Consider the following 18,194-nt stretch of genomic DNA (forward strand, 5'->3'; position numbering starts at 1 on the left):
TGCCTGGCTAATTTTTGTATTTTTAGTAGAGATGAGGTTTTGTTATGTTAGCCAGGCTGGTCTCAAACTTCTGACCTCAGGTGATCCATCTGCCTCGGACTCCCAAATTGCTGGGATTACAGACATGAGCCACTGTGCCTAGACAAGAAGCAATCTTTGAAAACTCACAACACATGTTTGATTTGAGAGACACCATGAATCTGAAAATTGAATTTTATTTTCTTCTTCACTTTACTCTTGAAAACTTAAGAGCCAGACACCAAAGCAACCATTAGCAATAAGGCAGGACTTTCTGGTCTATGCACTAATTTTGCCACTGGCTTTATTCTGCTTCTTTCATTTCTTCTTGGCCTTTATTTTTAATCCATTCATTTTGAAAAGACGTGGGAAATAAAAGATATTTGATGTGTGCTTTTTAACCTAAAATGTATTGTGTACTTTTTATTGCCAGGCACTATTCTAGGCACTTTACAACTTTAAGGAGGTCACACTATTATTTTTATTTTATTTTTTTGAGATGGAGTTTTGTTCGTTGCCCAGGCTGGAGTGCAATGGCATGATCTCAGCTCACCGCAACCTCCACCTCCTGGGTTCAAGCAATTCTCTTGCCTCAGCCTCCCGAGTAGCTGGGATTATAGGCATGCACCACTACACCTGGCTAATTTTGTATTTTTAGTAGAGACAGGGTTTCTCCATGTTGGTCAGCCTGGTCTCAAACTCCCTACTTCAGGTGATCCACCCACCTAGGCCTCCCAAAGTGCTGAAATAATAGGCATGAGCCACCACATCCAGCCGAACTATTATTTCTACTATACAGATGAGGAAACTGTGGCAGAGACAGGTTTACTAACTTGCACATGATCTTACAAACTACATTTGACAGAGCTGAATTCAAATTCTGGCCACTTATTTTCATATAAGTGTACGTACAGGCCACCATGGGACCCAATAATGTGGCGCAGAGGGAGGGTGGAGGGAAGCCCTCACTGAGCACTCTTAAAGGAGGGGGCTTGTCAAGGAGCAAGGAGAAAATATTCCAGAGAGGAAAGGAAATCACATACAAAAACCTAGAGCAGGCCAGATACAATGGCTCACGCCTGTAATCCCAACACTTTGGGAGGCTAAAGCAGATGGACTGCTTGAGCCCAAGAGTTCAAGACCAGCCTGGCCAACATGGTAAAACCCCACCTCTACAAAAAATACAACAATTAGCTGGGCATAGTGATGCACGTCTGTAGTTCCAGCTACTTGTGAGGCTGAAGTGGGAAAATCACCTGAGCCTGAGAAGTCAAGGCTGCAGGGAGCTATGATCACATCACTGTACTCCAGCCTGGACTGGAGTGAAACCGTGTCTCAAAAAAAAAAAAAAAAAATCCAAAAACAAAAACAAAAGCCAAACAAAGATGGAACATAAGTTCTGGGAATGGCAAATGGAGCACAGAGTTACATTAGCAATTACTTCATCTTAAAGCTTCACCAGAAAGTTAAATCATTTGGGCCGGGCGCGGTGGCTCAAGCCTGTAATCCCAGCACTTTGGGAGGCCGAGGCGGGTGGATCACAAGGTCGAGAGATCGAGACCATCATGGTCAACATGGTGAAACCCCGTCTCTGGCCGGGCGCGGTGGCTCAAGCCTGTAATCCCAGCACTTGGGAAGGCCGAGGCGGGTGAATCACGAGGTCGAAAGATCGAGACCATCCTGGTCAACATGGTGAAACCCCGTCTCTACTTAAAAATACAAAAAATTAGCTGGGCATGGTGACGCGTGCCTGTAATCCCAGCTACTCAGGAGGCTGAGGCAGGAGAATTGCCTGAACCCAGGAGGCGGAGGTTGCGGTGAGCCGAGATCGCGCCATTGCACTCCAGCCTGGGTAACAAGAGTGAAAATTCCGTCTCAAAAAAAGAAAGAAAGAAAGAAAGAAAGTTAAATCATTTAAAAGTAGACATTTAATAGTTCCATCATTGAAAATTTATATGGCCAAAGTATTCACCGTGGCTGGGAAAGTATAAAGGAGTAAAATAAAGGCAACCTTTTTATATGATTAGGCTAAAAGTCTGAATGATGTTGAATAAGTAATAAGGAACCACAGAAGTATCCTAAACAAGAGAATTACAAGATCAACTTGTACAATACAGGGAGGGAATTACAGATTAAACTCAGGAGGCTACTGAAGAGCCTGGCAGTGAGGTAATGAGAGTTAGTGCTATCCAAAAGAAATACAATGCAAAGAAATACAATGCAAGTTAAATGTATATAACTTTTGATCTTCTAGTAGCCACATTAGAAAAAGTAAAAAGAAAGGCTGGGTACGGTGTCTCACGCCCATAATCCTACCACTTCGGGAGGCCAAAGGTGGCACATCACTTGAGCATAGGGGATTGAGACCAGCCTAAGCAACACAGTGAGACGTTGTCTCTTACAAAAAATAAAAAAATTAGCCTGACATGGTGGTGCACATCTGTAGGCCCAGATACTTGGGAGGCTGAAGTAGAAGGATTGCTTCAGCCAGCCAGGACAAGGCTGCAGTAAGCTGTGATTGCACCACTGCATTCCAGCCTGGACAACAGAGTCAGGCCTTGTCTCAGAAGAAAAAATAAACAGTGTAAAGAAATAAGTGAAGGCCAGGTCCGGTGGCTCACACCTGTAATCCCAGCACTTTGGGAGACCTAGCAGGCAGATCACTTGAAGCCAGGAGTTTGAGACCAGCCTGGCCAACATGATGAAACCCCGTCTCTACTAAAAACACAAAAATTAGCCAGGCATGGTAGCTGGCACCTATAATCCCAGCTACTTGGGAGGCTGAGACAAGAGAATTGCTTGAACCCAGGAGCCAGAGATTGCAGTGAGTCGAGATCATGCCACTCCACTCCAGCCTGGGCAACAAAGTAAGACTTTGTCTCAAAAAGAAAAGAAATAAATGAAAATAATTTTAATAATAATTTTATTTACCGCCAGGTTATGGCTGCTCACACCTGTAATTCTAGCACTTTGTGAGGCCAAGGTGACAGGCTCGTTTGAGCCCAGGAGTTTGAGACCAGCCTGGGCAACATGGCCAAACCCTGACTCTACAAAACAAAAAAAGAGCTGGGTGAAGTGTCAGGCGCCGGTAGTCAGAGGCTGAGTTGGCTGGGTGGCTTGAGCCCAGAAGGTGGAGGTTACAGTATGCTGAGGTGGCACCACTGCACTCCAGCCCGGGTGATAGAGCCAGACCCTGCCTCAAAAAAAAAAAAAAAAGAAAAAAATATTATTTAATCCAATATACCTGGGCCGGGCACGGTGGCTCAAGCCTGTAACCCCAGCACTTTGGGAGGCCGAGGCGGGTGGATCACAAGATCGAGAGATCAAGACTATCCTGGTCAACATGGTGAAACCCCGTCTCTACTAAAGATACAAAAAATTAGCTGGGCATGGTGGCACGTGCCTGTAATCCCAGCTACTCAGGAGGCTGAGGCAGGAGAATTGCTTGAACCCAGGAGGCGGAGGTTGCGGTGAGCCGAGATCGCGCCATTGCACTCCAGCCTGGGTAACAAGAGCGAAACTCTGTCTCAAAAAAAAAAAAAAAAAAAAAAAAAAAATCCAATATACCTAAAATATTATTTCACTGTCATCAATTTTATTCAATTTTTGTACTAACTTGAAATCTAGCGTGTATTTTATACTTATTTCAGACACCAAATTCTCATTGGAAACTTATATTTAGATTTCATAAAATGACAGATGAAAAAAACAGATTCACATACCCAAGTTGTTCAAAACATACTTGAACATTTTCCAATAGGTGATCAAGTAGCAGTTTGTCAAGTTAATTTAACTATAATTAAATAAAATTTAAAATGTAGCTCCTCAGTCATGCTAGATGCATTCTGAGTGCTCAACCTGCATATGGCTACTGGATTGGACAGTACAGGCCTAAAATGTGACAAAGGAACTCTGCTGGCACTTCCACCAACAGCACTTCGTATCTATTTCCTGTTGAGGTTTTCTGTGTATAAACATCAATAACTTGCCAGATATTAACTATGAAAGTAGTCCTACTGTCACAGAACTACAGTAGCTTACATTCTCTAGGCCAATGCCAACATCTGTGAAAAAGGAATCATCTAATGACTACACAGAATCGCTATGTAGTACCTCTCACAAGGAATGCAGTTAAAAATGTATGTGTGATAAATAAATATTCTTCTTCATTACTCAAAAGACTAATTCACTTGTTTGTGGACTACTTAAACTCTTTGTTTCTATTTTTCTAAGGTTCGACCATTTGAGTTAACTATACACTGTGTCCAACGAAAAAAGATAAAGCAGTAAGAAAACCTAGGTTCAACTGTCTATCAGCAGCATTATGGTAAAACAGTTAAGAGCTTAAGCTCTGCAGTCAGACTGTCTGGATTCAAACCTTGATTCTATCTTTTACTAGATGCATTATTTTGGGTAAATATTTGGCCTCTCTGTGCCACAGTTCCCTCTTCTGTAAAACAGTGATGACACTACATATTCTCTCAGGGTGCTTTGAGGATTACAGGAGAAAATACACACAGCATTTGCACACAGTACTTGACACATAGTAGATGCTCAATAAAATTAGTTTATTTTATTTTTGAGGCAGGGTCTTGGTGTGTTGCCCACAGTGGAGTGTAGTGGCATGATCACCGCTCACTATATCACTGCAGCCTTGACTTCCTGGGCTCAAGCGATCTTCCCATCTCAGCCTCCTGAGAAGCTGACTACAGGTCCACAACACCTGCTCAGCTAGTTGGTTTTGGGTTTTTTTTACATAATTTTTTGTTTTTGTGGGTACATAGTAGGTATATACATTTATGGGACTGGCTAGTTTTTAAATTTTTTGTAGAAACAGGGCCTTGCTCTGTTGTCCAGACTGGTCTTGAACTCTCAGGCTCAAATGATCCTCCTGCCTCAGCTTCCCAAAGTGCTGAGATTGAAGGCTGAGCTACCCCAGCCAGTGTTAGCTTTTTAAACAGAGATGCTGGAGAAACTGAAATTATGGGTAAGGTTAAAAAATTAAAAAAAAAAAAAAAAAAACACAAAAAAAACTACAAAGGTCCTGCTGAGGTCCTTACACAACATTATGAAGTAAAAAAGTAGGATTTCTCAGTTATCCATGTCTCCCACATTATCTTAGATACAAAAAAAAAAAAAAATCAACAGTAGAGGAGGTAATTTGAAGTCCTCAAAAGAAAAATCATGCATGTGGTTATAGTCATTTAAGAAGGGGATGAATAAGAAACTTCATCTACTGACAGGGTACAAGTATGCAGTACGGCACAGGTGCAGCCAAGCAAAAAGAAAAACGTAAGACAAAATAGGAAAGCACTGCCTTACCTGCTTCTCCGTTTTCGAGGCGGTTTCTCCACTGTGCCAGTCAGTCTACAGACCAAACAAATGAGACAGTAACTAAAAGTAACATACAAGAAAACATCTCCCGGCGCTACCATGCCAGTCAAGAACTACATGGACCACCCTCTAGGACCACAGGCTCGCCAAGCCCAGAACTGACCTTACAAATGCCTTATGCCCTGTTTCCCCTATTTACCAAGACCAAGCACTCCTGGGACTCACCGTTCCCCCAATTCCCCCTGAGCCCAAACCCTCTTGGTCCCTCACCCCATCCTCAGCCCCGCTATTCGTCACAGCCGAGCTCCCCAAAATCACCCACCTCCACCTACTCATTGTCTGCCTCGTCACCCCCGCAAGCCCCCCCCAGCCTCCCCTTTCCAGTGACCACCCGCTCCCGATTGTGCACGGCCCCTCCGCGCCCCGCCTCTCCGGGCCCGGCGACCCCCGCATTCCGTGGCCCCTCCGGGGGCACACGCGCCTTGCCCCTCCCAGCCCAGCGTCCCCAGCCTCACCCCTCGGCGCCCCTTCCCTCACACGCCCCTCTCACCTGGCCTCGAAGATGCAATCGCGCCCAGCCCGCGCTGCCGCCTCCAGGCGCCCCCCGGGTCCCCCCAGTCTGCACCCCCCGCCCCTCCGGTCTCTGCGCCCCGAATGCTCCGCGGCCCCGAGCCGCTGCCCCTGGGCCCGCTCCCTGGCCCCCGCCCCATCCCCAACCCCGGCCTCCACCCAGCCCCCGCCCCACCTGGGGGCCAGGCGACTCCGCGGCTGCTGGGGCTGCCGGGCTCCTCTGACCATCCGGCTCCTGCTCCGCCGCGGGAGCTGCTCCGGCGGCCGCAGGGCTCGCTCGGGAAGCTGAGGCGGCGGAGGCTGGAGTAGGCGGAGAGGCGGGAGGAGGGCCTCGCGCCTCTGCAAGGCTTGCCGCGGGACCCGCCTCCTCCGCGCCTCTCCTTGACTCCTATTGGCTAGAGCCGTAATGTGGACGGAAACCTGGTAGTTGATTGGACTCTCGGGCCGTCACATCCCGCGCTGCCCACCCAGAGGTTTGGTTGAGACTGCAGGTGGCGGCGGAGGTGCCTTAGAGATTGCTAGCAGGGCCGGAGGAGACCGGGGCGCCACCATCCGCCGGAAAGTAGGAACTGCACCCCCGGCGCCAGACACCTGCCCCAGGTTCTCCTGGCTGTAAGTCCTGCATCCCACACACCTGCTGGCGCCCCCATACCTCTGCACCGCTCCAGGACCGAAAGCAAGCCTGAAATATCCCAGTTTCCTCTAGCAAGTGCGACAGTGAGGCAACTCTCACAAACGTGCTTCCTTTAAGCCACCTCGAATGCGATCCCTGTCCCTACATCTTGCTGAAATTGTCTCACAGCTCACAGCTACTCCTCAAATAGGATCCAGCAAGAAACTGTAAGAATCCACAAAATAATGCATGGTTTGGCTGCTCAATCCTCTGCAGAAAAGATCACTAGCTTGAGTGCAGGCTTTTAAGAAAGAGATTTTTTTTTAATTACAATGAAAGAAAAATCAACACTGCAAACAGAACCGATGCCATACTAAAAGCAACGTGTTCCATTTTGAAAGGCCTGAACAAATTTGATCCCTGAGTGTGAGCTAGCCATCCTGATTCTATGACCAGTACAAATTCTACACCAATTAATCAATTTTAAAATAAGTTTTACTCTATTTTTGACAGACAAGCATGCAAAACTCCCTGTCATAAGCATAATTGGCCTTCGTCTTCTGCTTTAACAAAGCCATCCTTGAAAATAAGACTCAGCTCATTAACATATTATAAAATTCTTGAAGGTGGGAAGGCCTCTCTAAATCTCTACTCCCGTGTGCATTTGTTTGGTAAATTCTTAGCATCTGTTCAGAGTTGGGAGGAGGCATAAAACTTTCTGTTAAGCCACTTCCATTTTATTAGAACATCTTTTATGCCTCAATAATATGACAGCCTCGAGTAGTACATGTCAACATTGGTTTGGGGAGAATCTCTCATCGATTTCCATAAATGGCAAAAATTAGACTCGTTTTTCACAAAACCAAATGTATTTAGTGTAAAGATCTGTCTTTCCTTTGGAGATGGTCCTTCCTACATTTTTAAGGGTAAAATGACTTTCCATTTGTGAAGTAATACTGATGGTAAATTGTAGTGGGATTTGAAAAATTGCTTTGACAAGGAAAAAATTGTCAAATCTGTTGGTCCCCCAAATTAGTATTGTATGTAATCCTAAAGTCACAGAACCACAAATCACCTCAATCTCAACCAAGTTTCCACCCCTATTATCAAGCCAGAGAGAGGAAAGAACTCCAGAATAATTTGTGTCAGATGCAGGGGGATCATAAACTCACTAGGGAAGTAATCTTGAAATACATTTATTACATTCCTTATTAAAAATCCAGGCCAGGCCGGGCGCGGTGGCTCAAGCCTGTAATCCCAGCACTTTGGGAGGCCAAGGCGGGTGGATCACGAGGTCGAAAGATCGAGACCATCCTGGTCAACATGGTGAAACCCCGTCTCTACTAAAAATACAAAAAAACTAGCTGGGCGTGGTGGTGCATGCCTGTAATCCCAGCTACTTAGGAGGCTGAGGCAGGAGAATTGCCTGAGCCCAGGAGGCGGAGGTTGCGGTGAGCCGAGATCGCGCCATTGCACTCCAGCCTGGGTAACAAGAGCGAAACTCCGTTTCAAAAAAAAAGAAAAAAAAAGAAAAAAAATCCAGGCCGGACATGGTGGCTCACGCCTGTAAACCCAGCACTTTGGGAGGTCAAGGTGGAAGGATCACTTGAGGTAGGGAGTTTGAGACCAGCCTGACCAACATAGAGAAACCCCATCTCTACTAAGAATACAAAACTAGCTGAGCATCATGGCACATTCTCGTAATCCCAGCTACTAGGGAGGCTGAGGCGGAGGTTGCAATGAGCCAAGATTGCACCATTGCACTCCTGCCTGAGCAACAAGAGCAAAACTCCGTTTAAAAAAAAAAAAAATGCACTTCTTGCTTTTTAGCGTAATTGACCAATCCTCACTGCTATGTGGCAGATACTGTCAATAGAACAGAAGCTATTCATTTCTTATGCTTTCCCAAAAAGTATTGAGTCTTCACATTGCATCCAAATGATCTCTGCTTTTTACTCTGTAAGACATACAAATCCTATCATTCCAGTCCACATTTCACACTTCCTCTTTTATCTTCCCCAATTACTCAATCCTACATCAAACATTTCCTTCTCCAAATTTATTGTACGTAAAAAATCTACACTATGTTAACCATTAGACATTGCCTTGGGTTATTCTTCCCAACTACAATGAATCTGAACAAATGGTGTATGCGTATGAGCCCTTAAAAAAAGGCAGCTTTGGGCCAGATACTGGGTGCTTTGTGTGTGCTATTTTTGATACTGAGATTAACCTTGTCTGATAGTCTCTTATTTTAGACACAGAAATTTAAGATTCAGAAAATTCAGTTTATTCAGGGTCACACAGCTACAATAACCAATACTGCTTAAAATAGAGGGCTAAAGATACACTCTGATGTGCCCTCCAGGGATTCAAGTTCCAGCTTTCCTGTGCAACCTTAGACAAGTCACCTATCCTTTCTAAGCCTATTTCCTCATCTGGGGGAAAAAAGAAGAAAAATAGGTTCTACGGAAAGATGAACAAAATTTGTTTTTAAAGTTTGGGCTGGGCACAATGGCTTATGCTTGTAATCTCAGTGCTTTAAGAGACCGAGATGGGAGATTTCTTCAGCCCAGGGCTTCAAGACTAGTCTGGGCAACATAGGAAGACCCCATCTCTACTAAGAAAAAATAAAAGCTGGCCGGGCGCGGTGGCTCAAGCCTGTAATCCCAGCACTTTGGGAGGCCGAGGCGGGTGGATCACGAGGTCGAGAGATCGAGACCATCCTGGTCAACATGGTGAAACCCCGTCTCTACTAAAGGTGCAAAAAATTAGCTGGGCATGGTGGCGTGTGCCTGTAATCCCAGCTACTTAGGAGGCTGAGGCAGGAGAATTGCCTGAGCCCAGGAGGCGGAGGTTGCGGTGAGCCGAGATCGCGCCATTGCACTCCAGCCTGGGTAACAAGAGCGAAACTCCCTCTCAAAAAAAAAAAAAAAAAAGAAAAGAAGGCCGGGCGCGGTGGCTCAGGCCTGTAATCCCAGCACTTTGGGAGGCCGAGGCGGGTGGATCACGAGGTCGAAAGATCGAGACCATCCTGGTCAACATGGTGAAACCCCGTCTCTACTAAAAATACAATAAAACTAGCTGGGCATGGTGGCGCGTGCCTGTAATCCCAGCTACTCAGGAGGCTGAGGCAGGAGAATTGCCTGAACCCAGGAGGCGGAGGTTGCGGTGAGCCGAGATCGTGCCATTGCACTCCAGCCTGGGTAACAAGGGCGAAACTCCGTCTCAAAAAAAAAAAAAAAAAAAAAAAAGAAAAGAAAAAAGAAAAGCTAAAAATAATAAAGGTAATATAGTCATAGGCTCATAGCAAGGGCATCACAAAATAGAGAATGCAACAATTTAGCTACATATGCTGAATACAGGTTAGCTGCTATTACTGCATGGCAGAGCTGGATTTTCACCTAGATCTGATCCCAAAGCCTGTACTATTCCATAATGCCTCCATGAGGACTTTTTTTTTTTTTTGAGACGGAGTCTCTGTCACCAGGCTGGAGTACAGTGGCTCGATCTTGGCTCACTGCAACCTCCACCTCCCAGGTTCAAGTGATTCTCCTGCCTCAGCCTCCTGAGTAGCTGGAACTACAGGCACATGCCACCACAGCCAGCTAAATTTTGTATTTCTAGTAGAGATGGGGTTTCACCACGTTGGCCAGGAGACAGTCTTGATCTTTTGACCTTGTGATCTGCTGCCTTGGCCTCCCAGTGTTGGGATTACAGGTGTGAGCCACTGTGCCCGGCCCATGCAGTCTTTTATAACCCCCCATTTAAATACAAAAGCAAAGTGCTGCTGAGCATAGTGGGTGCCTAGGGATTGAGTGGAGTATGCTTATATAGTAAGTATTTTTGTTGACAACACAAAAGAAATCTATAAATGTCATACATTTTTGAATTAAGAAAACATTTGAATGATCTGAGCCAGCATAAGCCTACTCTCATGAGGGTAAGAAAGGCACAAATTCACCAATAGATTGACAGGGAAATAGAAAACTAACAGGAGGGGAATGCAGAACCAACCTTCCCCAAGCATCTAGTGTGTCTGGCATCATGCTAGGGGACTTTCCAAATGTTTCTTTTTGGTGGTTTACTACTGCCTATTTCATCAGCATTACTGCACACTGTAAATACACATTTGAAAGAGTTGTGATGATCTCATGAAGCATAGTTCTGGGCACTGGATCAAGGTTGTAACAGTAAACATTGCCTTTAAAGAATTGGAACAGTGGGGCCGGGCGCGGTGGCTCAAGCCTGTAATCCCAGCACTTTGGGAGGCCGAGGTGGGTGGATCACGAGGTCAAGAGATCGAGACCATCCTGGTCAACATGGTGAAACCCCGTCTCTACTAAAAACACAAAAAATTAGCTGAGCATGGTGGTGCACACCTGTAATCCCAGCTACTCAGGAGGCTGAGGAAGGAGACTTGCCTGAACCCAGGAGGCAGAGGTTGCAGTGAGCGGAGATCGCGCCATTGCACTCCAGCCTAGGTAACAAGAGCGAAACTCCGTCTCAAAAAAAAAGAATTGGAACACTTAGCAGAGTCAAAGTTTCACTGTTGTTTACCAGTCAAGCAACCACATGGAGGAATAAGCATTTTTTAATTTCTTATATAAAATGCTAACTTCTCATCAGGACATACTACAGACTATGCATTAAATTTTTTGAGAAACCTCCTAGAATCTTTTTATTAATTTACACTGAGGGAATAGAGCACCTTTCATCCAAAGAACTGAAGGTGCTTTACAAACGTTAGCATTTAAAAAACAATTACATTTAAAAAATCTGTATTCTTGCTGTTAAATCTCTTCGACTCCAGATACAGAATTTCCTGGAAGCTGATAGAAACCGATTCTATTTCTGACAATGAAAGAGGCTCAGAAAGAGTCCTGATTTGCTTTCACAATACAGGCATTTTCCAAAACCTGGTGCTGGGCTTACAAAGCAAACACACACAAATCTTAATGCAATGAACAATATTTCAAACCGTATTTCCAAAGCAAAACCTAGGGCTTAAGACGTCAAAATCTTCCAACAGTTCTAGACATCCAGACAGAACAGGAGCTGATGCAGGTTGCACATGAGATATACTGCTGATCCGGGCATTTTGGGATCACACCCAAATGAACATAAAGTAGTGAAACTTTCTGGGGTAACACATTAACTTATAAAAAACTGGCCAAAAGCATATCGGCCATATGAGGAAAGGGAGTAAATGGCAATTCAAAGTAGACAGTTCTCACTAGAGCCTAGGGCACTTTATTAGAAACCAAGTATATCATAGGCAAATAAAAATAGTTCTTACCCCCACTGATACAACATAAGGGATTTTACATTCAGCCTAGATACGGGGAGTAACAAATCCTCCTGCCCATAAATCTATGACTTGCAAGTATCTTCCACCACATGATTACTCTATATAGTACATAGCCCTTATTTATTAGAGGCATCCAAAATATTCCTTGCAGGCTCACAAAGTCCAATACATTTGCCCTCTCTTCCCTTTACAAGTCTAATAGTAAAAACTATTTTTTCCATGCAAAAAGCCATTATTCAGTTGAAGAGAAATCAGGCAAAACAGAGATGGCAGTTAAGGAACGGAGAGAATATTATTGGCACGTGCCCAACTAGTGACAAACAAATGCAGTACACAAGGACTTAAAAATAAAAGTCACATTACAGGGATAACAAAAACTACATCAATCCAAGCTAAGGAGTGTCCAACAGGAAGGGAGGGCTGGGAGTTACCAGTCCTATTGGTACAATTTAACTGGAAAGCAAGCACTTAAATACAATTTATGGTAACAGTAAAAAAAAATACTGCAGAGAGCTGTTCAAAGACTGCACCAAGTTGTCTGCATCATTAATTTCCAGTGTTTCACAATTAGTAAAATACATAGCTACATATCCCTGTAAGATAAAAATACCTTTCCACCTGAATTACACCGGGGTCAGGGCGGTAACACGAAGCTACTGACCCAACATTAGTTCAAGTGTGTGCAGTAAGTCTTAGCCACCTCTTTCATATATCTACATAATTAAAAACTATGTAAGGAGCTTGGTGGTTTGAAGGGAAAAAATAAAATCAAAACATTTTGTGCTCATTTAATAAAAGAAAACCCTGATGAAAAATTATATGCCAAGAAGCTTAGACTAAAAAGATTTTTATTGCATTTTTAGGTAACCTGGAAGTTCTTATCCTGAAGGGGAACAGTTGGTTTTCAAAACTACCTGAACAGATGCTAAAGTGCTTTATTAATTGGCTGGCTTCACGAGTATTTCCTGGAATGACAAAAATTAATTATAGTAAAGGGATACCAACTATTTCACAAAATGGTACATTCCAACATCATTTATGACTACAGTCATAAGAGATACTGGAATATTTGTCCTTATTAAGTGGACAGTTGCATATTAAGAACTGATCATCACAACCCTTTGGATATTCAAATTACTTTCACAAAGCTGAAATATGGTATCACAGACCTTTACAAAAAAGGACAACTTGTTTCTTTTTCCACACTTTAAATAAACTGCTTCAGATTACAGTTCACAAATACAAGAGTCCTGACTTTTCAACCTTTCCAGTTGCAGTTAAAAAAATCACTTTCTAAAAGTTAAGGTCAAGTGTTACATTACAGCAAGAGAATTATTCCTATTGAAAAGTACATAGATTTTACTTAATGATACTCATGATAGATTGTAAACTGGATTGATCACATTCTACTCAACTGGTATCAAATTAACACATCAGCATTACAAGTATTAAATGTTTTTCTATTACTATAGAGGATATAAACCAAAACATTAATATGGCAGTTATGTTCTTTAGGCACAGTTTAGTGATTTTTTTTTAAATAAAAACTATTGAATTTCAATTGAAGTTTTAAACTCAACAACCAAAGGGTCAAAAACTCTGATTAGGAAAAAAGAAATAACTTTACACTAACAATGTAAGCTGTTTAAAATTTCTAACACTTAACCTATCTGAGTTTTATTTAAGATTATTTTATTAAAAAATACAAGGAATCTGAAAAAAGATCAATACAATTATCTTAATGTACAAAGTCATAAGCTGTAGCAGTTTTTAACTAAAATTTAAAAACACAACAAGGAGGGCAGCCCTTTAGACCAATTTATTTTATATCCATTTAAAATATCATCCAACAAAGGACAATGAAGTTTACATCTGGGACAGGTATACATAACTTGAGGCATCTGGAGTCCATCGTGCCCACTGAATAACAACTTTGCTGCTGAAATTTCTTAAAATTTACCAAACTAAAACAAAAGGCTGAATGATACAAAAGGAGGAGTATTTAGGTATAATCTGTCAATTGGCTTTTTAAAAAAGGAAACACATCCTGTTTCCCAGATCAGTAAATAAGCAAGAGCTACATGCAGCACTGTGAGTATTAAGACATTTCTCAAGTCTTTTCAAATGAGTCCAGGGTGGGGATGGGATGGGGGAAAATTGATAGAAAAACTTTGCTATAGACACCACAACAAACAATAAATTTAGATAATTTAAAAAAAAAAAAGGCAAGAGGCAGCATTTCAGCAGCAAAGTGCTCAATAAAAAGTATATTGTAGAGGGTAATACAAGAAAATTGGGGTAAGAATAGGGCAGAAAAATGGGTCAGCAGGATGGGCGAAGGCCTCAAAGGAAATACGGCGTTGTCGTTCTGGGAGGAATAACACGTTCTGAATCTGGAACTGCCCGGAATAACTTTGGTTCTCTTGTATTTACATCTTTGAAGACCATGATCGAAGCAATATTTCCACAACGATAGCAGTAATTAGGAGCAGACCAGACTGTCACCAGCTTCTCATCAAACATAAATTTATAGCCTTCGTGCACTAGTTGATGTGCTCTGCAGATGAGTTTTAAGTTGTTGATATGAACAAACTGCAATTTAGAAAGGCACTGTAAGTATTTAGCACTTAAAAAACAATCAGCCTACATACATAGGAAAATAATCATTTAAATAAAGTACCAAATCCTATTACTACTAAAGGTACCATGATTATAGAACCCACTCTATAATTATCCCCAATAATTTAATAAGTTTAGGTAAACAGAGCAATTTTGGCTTGAGTCAATTGCACGGTTACTGTGTAACTCGTTAGAAATAACTGGTTAGAAATTTCTCAAAGAGAAAGCATTCAATAAGTACTATAAAACAAAATTCTGTGTTTTCTGATTTAATAAAGATATTGCTAAATATCATTTACTGAAAGTTTAGTATATGCAGATATTGCCATAATTCTCAAAGAGATTATTCTTTCGCAACTTAAGGAAACAAAAGCTCAGGCTAGATAAATAACTTATCTAAATTAAGACACACTGGTGGGATTAGAACCCAGTTTTCTGACTTCATTATGAGACTGCAGCGCTTCCCAATATAAGGTCATGTGTGTTTGTGTGTGTGTGTGTAACTGAAAATAGTTGAAGTTCAAAGTATTGCCTATCTTGAAGATGGCGGAGTAGCAGTGCACATCAGTTAGTATCGAGTCTCTGGGCTGACTTCGGGTGCAGTCTCTGCAGCAGCTGTCATCGCTTAGCGAAGAGTGCTTAGGGTAGTTGGCCAGGACGCCGAATATAAAAAATCTTCAGCGGCAGCTCCCACCAGGAACTTACCTCAGAAAATTGCTGACCACCTGGGCCTTGAGTTAGGCAAGGTAGTGACTAATAAATTCAGCAACCAGGAGACTTGTGTGGAAGCTGGCGAAAGTGTACCTGGAGAGGATGTCTACATCACTCAGAATGGTTGTGGCAAAATCAATGACAATTTAATGGAGCCTTTGATCATGATCAATGCCTGCAAGATTGCTTCAGCCAGCCAGGTTACTGCAGTCATCCCATGCTTCCCTTATGCCCAGAAGGATAAGAGAGATAAGAGTTGGGTGCCAATCTCAGCCAAGCTTGTTGCAAATTTGCTATCCGTAGCAGGAGCAGATCATATTATCACCATGGACCTACATGCTTCTCAAATTCAGGGCTTTTTTGATATCCCAGTGGACAATTTGTATGCAGAGCCAGGTATCCTGAAGTGGACAAGAGAATATCTCTGAGTGAAAGAATTGCACTATTGTCTCATCTGGTGCTGGTGGAGCTAAGAGAGTGACCTCCATTGCAGACAGCCTGAATGTGGGCTTTGCCTTGATTCACAAAGGCCAATAAAGTGGACCGCATGGTGCTGGTGGGAGATGTGGAGGATTAGGTGGCCACCCTTGTGGATGACATGGCTGACACTTATGGCACAATCTGCCATGCAGCTGACAAACTTCTCTCAGCTGGAGCCACCAGCGTTTATGCTATCTTGACTCATGGAATCTTCTCTGGTCCGGCTATTTCTCGCATCAACAACGCATGCTTTAAAGCAGTAGTAGTCACCAATACCATACCCCAGGAGGACAAGGTGAAGCACTGCTCCAAAAACACAGCTGATTGACATCTCTATGATCCTTGCAGAAGCCATCAAGAAAACTTGCAATGAAGAATCCGTTTCTTACCTATTCATTCATGTCCATTTATAACAGAGTAACTTCTGAGGCTTTTTAAGAATAAAATCCACCCCACCCCTTGTTTTCCCCTGGCACTGGATGACAAATACAGCAGAAGACCCAGCTTGCTCCAGTGTAGCTTTCTACATCCCATAGCAGGTATGAATAAGCTTATCCAGAATGGGAAAAGACAGATTGTGATTAACTGCTGGAACTTCCTACCTGCATTGTCTCATCCTGGCTTCCTTCATGATTTTGTGAGCCTTGCAGCTTTAACTACAGCTCAGCTGTTGCAAGATTTCAGACTTTTGAGGATGTTCTGTGGGTGTGTTTGACTGTGACTGGAGAAGCTCAGACCACTTTGCACGTGAATGCTTCACGGTTTTCTTTATCAGGAACAAGCAGCAACAAAGCCAACCCATATGTGACCAGGTCTCCCCAAGCTAAATTACAGCAAAAGGCCTGGACAACTCCAAACCTAGTCCCAGTGGCTGAGCACTCTGTAAGGCAGGAGCAGGCAGCTTGGCTTGAGCAGCCATGGGATAGGGGGTGAGTGAGGCGGGAGGTAGCGCAGTGCAGCAAATGTTTCTTGGGAGGAAGAAGCCTGATCCATCATCAGCTTGACTATGTGGCTTGGATTCTCTTTTGTACCTATTACTTTCAATTTGGCTTTACCTTTATCCCTCTTGATCCTTTCCTGGCCAAATATCCTCTTGGGCCTAAATGAACACTGTACCACAGTCTTCCGGAAAGCAAATGTGCTTCCTGATATGCAATTGCCAACATTCATATTAGATGATTTGCTGTAGCTTGATCTTCCTTAGCCTACTGCCACTGCAGCAGTAGGTTTTAGGTAATATGGTAGTACCTTTTGATCAATTTAAGTATTTAATTTTCATCTTCCTTCTTTGGATCTATTTGGCCTTTCAAATGAACTAAAATTTCCGTTGAAAAAAGACTGATGTAGGCCAGGCGCGGTGGCTCAAGCCTGTAATCCCAGCACTTTGGGAGGCCGAGGCGGGTGGATCACGAGGTCAAGAGATCGAGACCATCCTGGTCAACATGGTGAAACCCCGTCTCTACTAAAAATACAAAAAAAAAAAAAAAAAAAATAGCTGGGCATGGTGGCACATGCCTGTAATCCCAGCTACTCAGGAGGCTGAGGCAAGAGAATTGCCTGAACCCAGGAGGCGGAGGTTGTGGTGAGCCAAGATCGCGCCATTGCACTCCAGCCTGGGTAACAAGAGCAAAACTCCGTCTCAAAAAAAAAAAAAAAAAGACTGATGTAGGCCAGGCGCGGTGGCTCACGCCTGTAATCCCAACACTTTGGAAGACCAAGGCAGGCGGATAACCTGAAGTCAGGAGTTCAAGACCAGCCTGGCCAACAGAGTGAAACCCTATCTCTACTAAAAATACAAATCTTAGCTGGGCATGGTGGTGCATGCCTGGGGTCCCAGCTACTTGGGAGGCTGAGGCAGGAGAACTGCTTGAACCTGGGAGGCAGAGGTTTCAGTGAGCCAAGATCACACCATTGCACTCCAGCCTGGGTGACAGAGCAAGACTCCATCTCAAAAATAGAAAAGGAACATTTATTTTATACATTATTACCAAGTGAATGATGGAGTAGGTGTTTTCCCTGTGTGATCTTATTTAACCATTAAAGACAGACATACATTAATACTTAAACTAGAAATTTAATATCCATAGCCACCATATTTTGAGTAAAGCAGACTACAAGTTTGTTATCTAGGGCCACCATAGTTCTCTATGCATCCCATTAGCAATCCACAAATTACTTTTCCAAAAATGTTGGCTTTACCTCATTTGTGACCTTTGCTCCAAAAAGCCAACCCGCTCCTCGGGGACTGATAGCCCAAGTATCCACATCTTCAGGATCTGACCAAACCAGATCACAAAATGCTCCTTTATGAGGAATTTCCTGATTCCGTTCGATGGTTCGAATTTGATCCAGTGTTTTGATATCAGGAGATAAACCACCATGGACACACAAAATCTGCTCATCTATTAACTAGCAAAAAAGGATAACAAAGAGTTGAACATATAACCTAAGGCATATCTAAATGCGTCGATGAATACTAAAGATATCAATATAACTGAGATGATAACTAGATAAAAATATGCACTGTGTTATTGGCAG

At 43.2% G+C, this 18,194-nt stretch overlaps 2 protein-coding genes and 1 pseudogene across 5 annotated transcripts in view; 1 reads left to right on the forward strand and 2 right to left on the reverse strand.

The window, feature by feature from the left end:
* Nucleotides 1–6,250, reverse strand: part of SCAI (suppressor of cancer cell invasion) — a 198,912-nt gene extending 192,662 nt beyond the window's left edge. For 2 of the 4 annotated variants that reach the window (XR_012516677.1, XM_074395335.1), the window contains exons 1-2: nucleotides 6,098–6,250; nucleotides 5,341–5,385 (exon numbers count right to left, since the gene is read on the reverse strand). Coding sequence is in view for 3 of the 4 variants with exons in the window: in XM_074395335.1 (XP_074251436.1) it covers nucleotides 5,341–5,385; nucleotides 6,098–6,150 (98 nt within the window). In the remaining variant the exon portion in view is untranslated. The remainder of the gene's footprint in view (nucleotides 1–5,340; nucleotides 5,386–6,097) is intronic. The other 2 variants (XM_074395333.1, XM_074395332.1) reach the window with 1 other exon arrangement.
* Nucleotides 6,251–11,765: 5,515 nt separating this feature from the next.
* The window catches only part of PPP6C (protein phosphatase 6 catalytic subunit), a 52,404-nt gene continuing 45,975 nt past the window's right edge, over nucleotides 11,766–18,194 (reverse strand). The window contains exons 6-7 of the mRNA XM_039474695.2: nucleotides 17,856–18,065; nucleotides 11,766–14,438 (exon numbers count right to left, since the gene is read on the reverse strand). Coding sequence (XP_039330629.1) covers nucleotides 14,190–14,438; nucleotides 17,856–18,065 — 459 coding nt within the window. The 3' untranslated portion in view covers nucleotides 11,766–14,189. The remainder of the gene's footprint in view (nucleotides 14,439–17,855; nucleotides 18,066–18,194) is intronic.
* Nucleotides 15,311–16,119, forward strand: LOC104653315 (ribose-phosphate pyrophosphokinase 1 pseudogene; annotated as a pseudogene).

The sequence above is a fragment of the Saimiri boliviensis genome, chromosome 2, assembly GCF_048565385.1.
Source record: "Saimiri boliviensis isolate mSaiBol1 chromosome 2, mSaiBol1.pri, whole genome shotgun sequence".
Lineage (NCBI taxonomy): Eukaryota > Metazoa > Chordata > Mammalia > Primates > Cebidae > Saimiri > Saimiri boliviensis.